This window comes from Arvicanthis niloticus, chromosome 1 (genome assembly GCF_011762505.2).
Source record: "Arvicanthis niloticus isolate mArvNil1 chromosome 1, mArvNil1.pat.X, whole genome shotgun sequence".
NCBI lineage: Eukaryota > Metazoa > Chordata > Mammalia > Rodentia > Muridae > Arvicanthis > Arvicanthis niloticus.
This window is the reverse complement of record NC_047658.1, coordinates 90,695,837-90,707,976: the sequence shown is the minus strand read 5'-3', so window position 1 is coordinate 90,707,976 and position 12,140 is coordinate 90,695,837. Positions and strand designations below refer to the sequence as shown.

Sequence of the window (12,140 nt, the reverse complement as noted above, 5' to 3'; positions counted from 1 at the left end):
TTTTACAATTTAAAGTTACCACAGTACCAGTCATTCCTCTGTACATTGATATTCAAGCCTTATGTACACGTAAACACAATGTGCAGACCTCAGTATTTTGATACTACAAATATAAATATGATCCATTAAGCTTTAAAAAGACAGTATGACTTCTGTGACCACTGTGTACACTATGAACTCGCTAAATTAGAAGTCTATGTGTCAGTAAGTATGTGTGTAGACACCACTGGAGAATAGGCCTGACTTGTTTATGTGTGCTAACTGTACAGTGTTGCTGCACAAGAGTTCATGCCTCAACATGGAAACAGTCTTAGAACAGTGAATATAACTCCCTTCATAACAAAGGAAGAGCCCGTTTAAAGGTGTCATCTGAGTCCATTAAGGGATGTCATTTAAAGATGATTTCCCTTAGAAGTCATGGCAACATCATCTTCTCTCCAAGACAGGGATTACACAAAGACACGGATGACATAGTTTCCACAGCAGAGGTGGCTCTGAGAAATTTCTGGGTGTAACTGCTTATTTAGGTTCCAGTCATTTGCTTTGACAGTGGTGCAATCTCAGCCAGTGGCTAATGAGTTACTCTTACAAGCTTCTACCAATGTTTACCTTATTTCAAAATAAGTCTGGTTCAGGTTAGCTTTGTGTTCACATTAAAAAACAGTCAGCCTTTGCCTCACAGTCATCTGGAGCCTGGGCTCAGCACTCACATACCTGTTTACCTCTGCTCGAGGTAGCCCACTGTACAGCTCCATCATGTTCACTGCAGACGCTGTCTCCCACCCATTCAATAGCAGCCGTTCCTTCTGGAAAGGGGTAGACACAGGTAGGATTCAGAGAAACATGGAGGACTCAAAGCGCAGTGGGTTAGGCCTGAGGCCCTAGGACACACAGATTTCTCTGAGAATAGTCCTGTTTTTTTCATCTTTCTCTTCAGGTTTTCAATTTTTGTTTGAACATACAATGTTTTTATGGGGAAACCCACTAGAGTGTAGACACACAAAAGACACACTCTTTTTAATCAACAACTGTTATTTGTTTAGTTGGCTGAATGACTAACTACTTTCAGAGTCTTGCCATGTAGACCAGGCTAGTTTTGGAACTAGCCCAGGCTAGTCTCAAACATGTGATCTTTCTGCTCCAATTTACCAAGTGGTAGGATTACAGGTGTGAGCTACCACACTCAGCTTAAGTAACATGTCATTTAGTAGTCATGTGACAAAGTTTATTTAAATAGTGAAAGGTACAGACAGTTATCTCCAGCAAATAAATGACTTTTTTTTTTTTTTAAAAAAGGGACTACTACAGATTAATCAGATACAAAGCTATGTTAATCATCTATAAAGTGTAGATCATGGATAGATGCCAAATCAAATACACTAACTATAAAACATGCCTTTAAACTACCAGAGAAAACTGAAGCTGGTCTGAGAATCAGCTGCATGAGGAGCTACGTTGACTTGTGAGGAGTGAGCACGGTCCACACTGGGAGGTTCACTGACAAGTATTTAGGGTGAAACCATGTATAGTCCAGTATATGTTTAAAAATACTCTTGACACTACCAGCAAACATTGTGGGCGAGACCGTAAGCTATTACTGGCAAAATATTGAAGCTGGCTGATAAGATATGGCTGTTTACTGTCCTATTCTTTCTACTTTTATGCTTATGTGAAATTTTACATAATACAAAGTCAATTGTACAAAAGATCTGCGTAATGAAAATAATGCACTGTAGGGAATGTAAACTTGTGCTTTCCTATCAGGGAAACAGGTAGGACGTGAGGCTTCCTACAGAGGAACCCTCTGTGCTTGATCACAGGCACAACAGGGCTTCTCAGGGTGCACCTGCCACCGAGTGTCCTGCTTTGCTGGCTGAGGGAGTGCTCTGACCTGAGACTCCAGTGATTTGCAGGTTTCCACTCCTGCCAGGTCACACTGTCGCCTCCGGAGATTTTCAATCATGATCTGCCCAAACCGGTCGTCCATGTTGACCTGAGAAGGGAAAAAGCTGGTTAGCCACAACCTTACAGATCTGTCCTAAATAAGCAGAGCACAATATCCAGTCAGGGTTGACATTTGGTAATGCACATAGGAGCAGGTTAGGAGGGCTGTGGGACATGTGACATGAAACTGAACTGGTGCACCCTACAAAGGGCAGCACACACCCACTTATTTGCCCACCGAGTACAACAATCCCCTTGCTGGCAGAGAGGCTCACATACACGTGCTAAGATGCAATGTTACATGTAACTGAAAGAATATGGAAAGAAATACCTATTAAGCTCTATCAACTCTCTTACCTTCATACTGTGAGAGCAGACAAAAAAAAGAGACTGATACAAGCACAGACCAACTTTAAGATACTCTCTTAAGAAGCAGAGTACAGGACTGAGGAGAGCTCAGCAGGTAAAGATACTTGTTGCCAAGCCTGACTACCTGAGTTCAATTCCCAGGACCCACATGGTAGAAGACAGCTCCCACAGGCTGCCCACACACATACACATTCACCATAGTGTATGTGTCCCCACATGCATGCACAAACATATACAATAAATAAACGTAAAGAAGATTTTTTTTTTAAGAAGAAGCAAGGCTTAGACAAATGTGAACAGAATGTTCCCTCCTGTCTCTCCTGCATTTACAAACATATAACATAGCAGGCAGTACTGTTTCTCCGACAGAAGACTTATGATCTGGGTCAGAAAGAGATTTGCTTGTCTTGTTATAACCAGTCTTATATTCCTGAGACTGTCTCTTGCTAAATGGGCCTTAAACTGGTGTTTTTCCTGCCTCAGCCTCTAGAGAGCCAGAAGAAATGGTGTTACTGTGGACAGTCATAGCATAAACACCAGTCCTCTGTCAAATACAACTAACTTATGTACATGCACAAATGTTGAAAGACATGTTGTCACTGTATGCTGTCATAGTATGCACACTAGTCCTTGTTCACATGCAAGGGAACAAAAAGGAATCACTTTACTGATAAGATCCACCTGAGCCAGACTGGCAGCAATGCTACCCTCTTCATGTGCGTCAGGACAGAAGGTGTATGAGAGTACATTCTTCATTTTATGCATGATGGTCTGAATCCTGGCTTGACAATAGTCAAGTTGTGATCCTGAGAACATTGGATGGCTTAATCTGTCAGGGGTGTACTAACACCAGTCTTATGGACTTTTATGATAACGAAATAAGCAAATACACGGAAAACTTACACAGTAGTGTCTAGCACAGAGTACGTGGAAAACACAGTGTGCACTGTCATCACACAATTACCAACATGGCTTTGTCACTGTAAACAATTAACTAGAAAAAACACACAGGCAACTAATCTACACTGTTGATTCAAGTTAAATTTCTACTGACAAAGTGAGAATGGTGGGAGCTGAACCAGGTGACGGACAGCTGGGGGGGGGGGGGGGTGCTCTAGAATCTGGCCCAGTCCCAGGTGTGCTCCTGAGTAAAAAGCCTTGAGTCGGAACCAACCTGGCATCTCCCAGAGTATGCTAGATAAATGCTCTGGACAGAGTAGAGACAAGGCCAATGAACAAAGCAGCACACACAGGGCATGTGGCAGTCACTCTCTATGGGTGTACACTGTGAAAGCAGACAGTGCCCAGGATGCAGTCACATTAAGAGAGAAGATGAGGGGCTGGCTTCCACGGCCAATGCTCCTGGACAGATGTTTGCAGTTGTAGATGGAAAGGAAGAAAGTCAGCCAACAAAGAACTAACAACTTCAGAACCTGAACCCAGACTGGAGAGGGAAAGGAGGTAGCGAACCCTAACCTGGACCTGTCCACACTTACAGTATATATGGCCAAATCTCCTTGTTGCTCTCACATACAATGAAATAAAAAGGAAATGATGAAGTGGATGAGGTAGGGCTACACAGTGAGATCCCACTAAAAGGAGAGAATTTTTTAAAAAGCTAGTTATTGTGGTACACATCTGGTATCCCAACTCTTGGAAGCAGAATGATTACCCAGGTATGAGGCTACCTGGCTCTTGTTATACACAGCAAGTTCCCAGCTAGCCTGGGTACACAGTGAGACTCTGTCTCAAATAGACTAAGTCAATAAATAATGACAACAGCCAGCATGCATTCTGTGTAGTGTCTCATGGATTTCTACAACGTAAGCGCTAAACAGCAAAGACCTGTGGCTAGGGCGGGGCTCCATGGGGAAGAGTCTGCTACACAAGCATGAGCATCTGAGTGCAGTGCTCGGTACCCACAGCAAAGGCCAGTCTGGCCACAGCGACTATAATCCAGTACTTGGGGGTTGAAGGCAGGAGGATCACCAGGACTCTGCTGGCCATTCAGCCTAGCCAACAGAGCTGCAGGCTCCAGGTTCCATGAGAGAACTATCTCAAGAGAACAAGGCAGAGAGCAACAGAGGCCTCTGCATGGTGGATATGGGTGTATGATCTCCCCTGTATCCCCAGCAGTAAACTAGAGCTCAGAAGAATCTGAACAGCACACACTTACTAAACGAAGGGCAGTGGCCCAGGTGTAAATGCACACACTAACTCTTGTGTACCTCACACTAGGAAGCAGGGGTGATACTATTCTCAGACAAGGAGACAGGCACAGAGAGTGTAGGCTACTTGTCCTCATCACACAGGACTGAGACTCAAACTGGATCCTTTCAAACTTCCAAAGGGGCCTTTTCTGCAGCCACTGGACCAACGTCAGTGACTAGTGACTGTAGGAATAGAGCATTTTATACTTTCAATCCGGTTAATCAGACTTCTCTTACAAAAGGAGGAGCTCTGGCAACTCTAGTCAAACGCCACATGAAACTCCTGGCTGGACCTAAGGAGTGGCCACTCCAGACCTCTCAGTTCCCAACCTCAGAATCACTCACAGGTAGCCTCTCCAGCCCCCCTCAGGTCATACCCTCTAAACCACCTGGCAGCCACAGGTCCCTCAGTCCCCATCCTCCACCCATCACACAGTTAACGTCTTCCATTCACATTTCTGCCTGTCTAAGGGCCTTTGAGCTTGTTCTACCTTCTAATATGGCCCAAATCACTTCAATCCATTCTACAAGCCTGTTGATAATATATGATAAAACAAAATTTGAAAACTTTCCCAAAGAATCAAGGTCCAAAATCTCTGCTAATAGCTGGGAGGAAGCCAAGAACAGACTGCTAGAACAGACTGACGAAACAGACACGTGTGGCTGGACACAGAAGGAACTGAACAAGGACGGCTACTCTGGAAACCCATGTGGAATCCGCCTCTCCAGAAACTCTTACCTGCTCATAGTTTATGAACATGGCCGTCTCAAAACTGCTGGCTGCCCATTTTAGGAGGTTGGCTGACTGCTCTGGCGTCATGTAAACCAGCACACATTCTGTTATCAGGAGTGTTGGCAATCTTAAGGAAAAGCAAAGGAGGTAAATGCGTTTTCATCAAGTCAAGACATCGACTTATGCAAACATCACAGCACTGATGCTTCATAGCCAAGAAATCCAGACTCCACGCAGCTCGATCAGTGTCTAGTGCAAGTGTCAAGAGACACAACTACAGAAAGGAGAGCAAGGCGCTAGGGTCTGTCTATCTTAGGAAAATGACTTCAGTACATGGGGCTGACTTAGAAAGGGAGACAGGTCTGCTGCTGCTGTGTGCCTACTGTCCATGGGCAACAGAACCCTGTAGTCTTCTCATCACAGAAGATTATTCTCCTACCCTGGAACTGGGCTGTGTAGACCCTTGTTCTTATCAAAGGACAGCAGCAAACAGACAGTGTGGAGATCACACACACACACTGAGTGTGACCTGTTCCTGCAATGGAATCCTGACAGAAAAACAAATGAACTCCAGAGAGCCAGTTGATGGGAAGAAAATGAAGGGTCTTTGCTGATAGCTGCCAGCTGGCCCGTCTGCTGGTCACTCAAGTGGGCCCTTGAGTTATCAGCATACTTGGCCTCAAGAAAGAACCATCCACTTAAACCCAGCACCCACTGCAACTCCCAGAATCCTTAGCAACATGTGAACTGTTTCAAACCTCTGAGCTGAAATATGCAGAAACTACTATATTCATTTAACAGGATCTAATCCCTATCAAGTGAAGATTTGCTATAAAGAGCTGAAAAACAAAGACTTAAGAGTATAATTCAGTGGTTCAGAGCTTGCCTAGCATGTATGAGACCCTAGGTTCCAACCCCAGAACCAAATAAAAAAATAATTAATTTAAAAAGCTAAAGACAATGTCATTTCAAATAGTTATTTCCTTTGAGAATATAAAAATATATGACATATAAGAATGTAATAATTTAAGAATAGTATAAGAATATAATAATAATTCTATTATTAGTATGCACTGATCTACCAGACACAAAGTAACAATACATTATGAAACAGGAAAAACAATACACTCCTATACAGTTATCCAGAAGGCATAATTCTTTTTAAAATATATTTTGTACAATTCCATATATATATGCCTTGCATACTGGCCACCCTCACCTACTTCGTTACCCCTCCTGTTCCCCACTTCCAACAAATCTCCCTCACATTCACATTTATTCATTTTGTTTTATGTCTATCAAGATTCACTAGGGCCCTGCGTGGGCCTGAGTTGGAGCTATCTGTTGGAACCTGATCTGCTCAGCAGCAAGACCACAACTATAAACAACCATCAGTCCTTTTCCAAAATCTATCGCTAGCCAGTAGCTGGGGTAAAGGGTAGGGCTCTGTGAGCCCCTCCTCCTTCCTTAACTGGTTGTTGATAGAGGTAGTCCTTGTGTGGGCCAGAGCAGGAAACCAGCTGATGTGAATTAATGACTGCAATGGTGTGTCAGGTCTGGCGGGGTAGCATTTCCTAGCCCTTTACCCTATCTTCTGGCTCTTCCACACTTCCCAGCCCCTCTTCTACAATGCATCCTACGCCTTAGCAGGGTGGTATGAGTGGCTTGTTTAGGGCAAGCCCACATCATCACACTGCCCAACACTCCCTGTGTTATTAGAACATCTCCACTTGTTTTTTCTAAGTTCATTTACATTCCTTCTCAGACTCCTTTGCTAGATTCTCCGTTTCCTCCCTTCACTCTAAATAACAAGATGCACATGACTGGCTACTTTTCTCAAATTAAGTGACTTCGTTTGTCTTCAAGTTCAGATTATGGAACAAATAAACTACATGAAATCAAATAGTAAAAAAGAAGAAACTGATTTTTAAAAAAGAACATAGTGTATCTTTTAAATGTATTACTAAAAAAAGTATAATAATTTCTATACACTGAATGGAAATTATTTGTAGCTTCTCGTTTAAGAACCATAAGCAACAACTAAAATTATAGAAATGTAATAGCAGCTCAAATTCTTCTATTTGTCTTTTGAGACAGCCTCACATTGAAGACCAGGCTGGTAATCAACTCCTGAGTCTCCCGCCTAAGGCTGGCACTGCAGACACATACCACACTAAGGCTGGCACTGAAGACATACATACCACACTAAGGCTGGCACTGAAGACATACACCACCACACTAAGGCTGGCACTGCAGACATACACACCACACTAAGGCTGGCACTGCAGACATACACACCACACTAAGGCTGGCACTGCAGACATACACACCACACTAAGGCTGGCACTGCAGACATACACACCACACTAAGGCTGGCACTGCAGACACACACCACACTAAGGCTGGCACTGCAGACACACACCACACTAAGGCTGGCACTGAAGACATACACCACCACACTAAGGCTGGTACTGCAGACATACACACCACACTAAGGCTGGCACTGCAGACATATACACCACACTAAGGCTGGCACTGCAGACATACACACCACACTAAGGCTAGCACTGCAGACATACACACCACACTAAGGCTGGCACTGCAGACACACACCACCATACCTGGCCATTTCTCACACTTTTGTTTTAAGTACTGAGAATTAAAACTAGGGCCCTGTGTACACTAGCCAAGTACTCTATCTTTGGGCTATAAAAGTCAGTTATCATTGATATAAACTTGTAACATGGCTTGCTGGGTTCTGATATTATTCCAGTCCTCAGAAGAGAAAACTGTAGAAATACAGATGTGAAATCAGCTGCTCACAATCACATCCTAGTACACTCTGCTACCAGAGCCCCTATCTCTACAGCTGGATGTGGCACCTGTGCTCATAACTGCCATCAGTGAGAGAAGAATGGTGTCCACAGCAGCCTAGCACTGACCTGATAGCACCAACCAGCCACTGTGCTCACCTGGATTCCACTCTGGCCTTTTAAACAGTGAAATGAACTTTACCTCCACTTAGCTAAGACGCACACCCATTGCTCCTTAGAAGACGGGCCAGCCACCAGATACAGGGTGCAGGGTGTGAACATGTGTGTGCGAGCATCAAATGTCTTCCTCTCCCACTCTGACCTTACTGCTTCTCACAGAAAACAGAAGCTCATCATTTTGGCTGGCTGGCCAGTGAGTAACCAGGATCTATCTGTCTCCTCCCCAGCACACTGGTTCATATACGTGTGCTGAAAGAGCTCAGACCCTGAGCCATGTCTCCAGCCCCACCAAACATCTTAAACTCAGTGCAGCTGAATCAGAGTACAAAAGGGAAAACACCGAACCCAAGAAAGTCTGTACTGTAAACATGGTGAATATCAGAAAGCAAAACCACTTTTTCCCCCCAAACTGACAATCTAAGTCTAAAACCTCCAGTTATGTGCTTGGGGATAAGGCTCAGGCTAGGCTGGTATCCCGTGGGGTACTGCCAGCACTCCAGCAGTGCAGCACTAGACACGCTGGTGCATGCCTGCAATCTCGGCACTGGGGAGGTGGTCAGCACTGGTAGAGAAAGGAGGATCAGAAGTTCACGGTCACCCTTGGCTGCATAGTAAGTTCGGGGCCAGCCTGGAGTACTTAAAGACCATGTCACCAAACAAAATAAGACAAACAAACAAAATCAAGTATTAGAAAATTTACAAAAAGTGAGAAAAACTGATCTTACCATATCTCATCTAGTAAGTTAGTGACTAAAGAAAAACAGCCCCAAGCTTAAAGAAATCCTTAATTATATTTATTTATGTGTATGTGTGTGGAGGTCAGAGGACAAGCTGTGGGAGCCAGCTCTCCTCTCCCACCATATTGGGGTCCTGAAGACCAAACACAGACTGCCAAGCTTGGTGGCCAAAGTCTCAATGTTGCAAAGGCAACGTCATTTAAGCTATGACGGAAGGGAAGGTTCAGGAACGGCTTCACAGGAAAGTTCTGTAGTTTTTGTTGTTGGTGTTGTTGTTGGTTTTTTTTTTTTTTTTTTTTTTTTTTTTTTTTTTTTTTTTTTTTTTTTTTGAGACAGGGTTTCTCTGTGTAGCCCTGGCTGTCCTGGAACTCACTCTGTAGACCAGGCTGGCCTTGAACTCAGAAATCTGCCTTCCAAGTGCTGGTATTAAAGGCGTGTGCCACCACTGTCCAACAAGTTCTGTAGTTTTAAGTTGTGCTGTTAGTGTTGTCAGCCTGACAGAATCTAGAATCACCATGGAGAGAGGCATCTGATAACACCTGTGGGGAATTACCTTGCCTGAGCTAAGGTGGGAAGAGCATTCTCTGGCTTGGGTTCAGGGCTGCATAAGCAGAGACAGGGAGCTGAGAGCAACATGCATCCATTGCTCTGCTTCCTGACTGTAGATATGATGCAAGCAGCTGTGTCCAGCTCCTGCTGTCCTGACTTCCTGCTATAATGGACTATATCTTGATCTGTGAGATGAAACAAACACTTTCTCTCCTGAGTCGCTTTATTTGTGTTGTAGTATTTAATCACAGTGTAAGGAAAAGAAACTAAGAAATACATTTGAGTTGTTTAAAATTTACATTAAAAATAGTGTTTTGTTTTGTCTTTTGGCAGACTTAACTCTGGAGCTAAAACCACTTTGCATAATTAAAAACAATTAACTTAGAAAGAATAAAGCCAAATGCAGTGGCACACATCTGTAATCTTAGCACTAGAGACTCTGGGATTACATGGAGGGGAAGACTTGTATCATGAGACAAAAACAAAAACGAAATATAAAACAAAGACCACTGGAAACTATTGGTGGTGGTAGTGGGGTTCTAGACAGGACCTCTCTTCATAGCCTGTGGCTGCCCTGGAACTCACTCTGTAGACCAGGCTGGCCTCAAACTCCTCAAACTCAAGAGATCTTCCTGCCTCTGCCTCCCCAATGCTGGGATTAAAGGCGTGTGCCACCACTGCCTAGCTACTTAAAACTTTTTTTTTTAAAGATTTATTTATTTGTTTTATGTATATGAGGACACTATCACTCTCTTCAGACACACCAAAAGAGGGCATCAGATCCCATTACAGATGGTTGTGAGCCACTGTGTGGTTTCTGGGAATTGAACTCAGGACCTCTAGAAATGCAATCAGTGTTCTTAACTGCTGAGCCATCTCTCCAGCCCCTTAAAACTACTTTTGAGGGTATTCATTAACATTAGAAACAGGATTAACACTTGATTTTTTTTTTAAAGACAAGACCTCACTTACTGTGTGCTATGTAGCCCAGCTGCCCTTGAACCCAGAGTGACTGACTTACCTGCCTCGGCCTCCCAAGTTCTGGGATTGCCAGCAGAGCCATGATGCTCAGTTCAGGATCACTACTTTTCAAAACAGAATGGAAAGGAAAGCACTGAAAAGATAAGGAAGCCACCCGGGAAGTCAGGCAGTTCTCAAACTATCTTCTAACAACTATCTTCACCTTTGGTATCGAGTTCCAAAGTGAGGCCAATTTCCCCATTGACAGCTCGCTCACTATAACTGGTACTGCCCTGCTCGGTCCCGGCACGGCAGAAACCACAGGTCCCTAGAGCCAAAGTCAGACTGAGATATGACTTTCTCCATAAGTGACCAGTGCACAACCCTTTCTGTTCTCTCACCCTCACATGCATCTTTTTATCAAATCTTCAAACCCACCTAATGATACAGTATTTACCCCATATCATAATGCAGAAAAGAGCTAAGGACCAAATAAATTTTAAAAACTATTTTAAAAGATCACTGTCAAATAACTAGTTCCTTAAAAGGCTGGCATTATGCTCAGGGTAAGAGTCCAAGACTCCTAATGATGAGTGTGCCACAATAACCTGGGAGCATCCAACTCCATCCCCTGGTGACTCTCACTAACATGTTCTCAAGGCACAAGCCTAAGGAAAGGAAACCAGCGTCCTCGAATATCAGTACATTATATTCAGCCAAAGGAAGAATATGCTACAGGCTCTGATCTGAGATCTGTGGAGTGGGAAACCCAGGCATGCCCTCAGACTTCCCCGACTCAGTTCTCTCCACCCTGTAACACACCTGACAGCCAGCTCATAATAAAGAGAAAAGGTTACTGTGGCACACAGTGTTAGTGGTTCCCATTCAAGACTGGTTAGCCCTGTTGCTTTGAATTCATGCTCAGGCTCCAGATGGCCAGGAACAAATGGCAGAATAGGGTACACTTTATAACAGAGCAAGGGACTGGCTGTGGCTCCAGTATCCTTCAGGAACCTGCCCAGTGTAATTCCTACCAAGTTCCCTTCCTAAAGGTTCCTCCTCCTCCTCCTCCTCCTCTTAAGGCCACCATGGCCTGGGAACCAACAGTGCTCTCTGAATGTCTCAGTGAGACAAAGACAAAGACCCCAGGATGGCACTAGGCCACCAGAGCCATCTCTTACATGGGCCACATTGACTTACAAGTCCTACTGAGGCGAGCAGTGCTGCTGAGCACAGGCTGCACATGTCCAGAAGAGCTCCAACGTGCAAAGACACTAGCTCCCACACTGGCGCAGACGAGGGGGAAAGCCATGGACACTCGGAGCTCCCAGCTCTCTCCGTCCATCTCCCAGAGCTCACCTGGACTTCATATCCATTCCTACTCTGCTCCCACTTGTGTCCCCCACTGCTCATTTCTTTAACCTTCTGCACTGGATGCTTTGCCGTGTTCATTCTTTTAAGCAACACCCTCTTCACCACATCATCCCTTTAGATGTGCTCCTGGGTACTAACTCAGATGGTGACTACCCAATGTTATCCTCGTCTGTGCAGTCAGACTCTGACTTGTTCCAAGGCCACACACCCCTCCCCTCTTCTCTACAAGGGGCAATCTCAGAAACTTGGCACAGAGGAGCCTTCTTTTCAC

General features: G+C 44.3%; 1 protein-coding gene across 1 annotated transcript in view; it reads right to left on the bottom strand.

The window, feature by feature from the left end:
* Lcmt1 (leucine carboxyl methyltransferase 1) overlaps positions 1-12,140 on the bottom strand; it is a 57,516-nt gene that overhangs the window by 6,927 nt on the left and 38,449 nt on the right. Inside the window, exons 7-9 of the mRNA XM_034489826.2 lie at positions 5,263-5,383; positions 1,892-1,993; positions 715-806 (exon numbers count right to left, since the gene is read on the bottom strand). Coding sequence (XP_034345717.1) covers positions 715-806; positions 1,892-1,993; positions 5,263-5,383 — 315 coding nt within the window. The remainder of the gene's footprint in view (positions 1-714; positions 807-1,891; positions 1,994-5,262; positions 5,384-12,140) is intronic.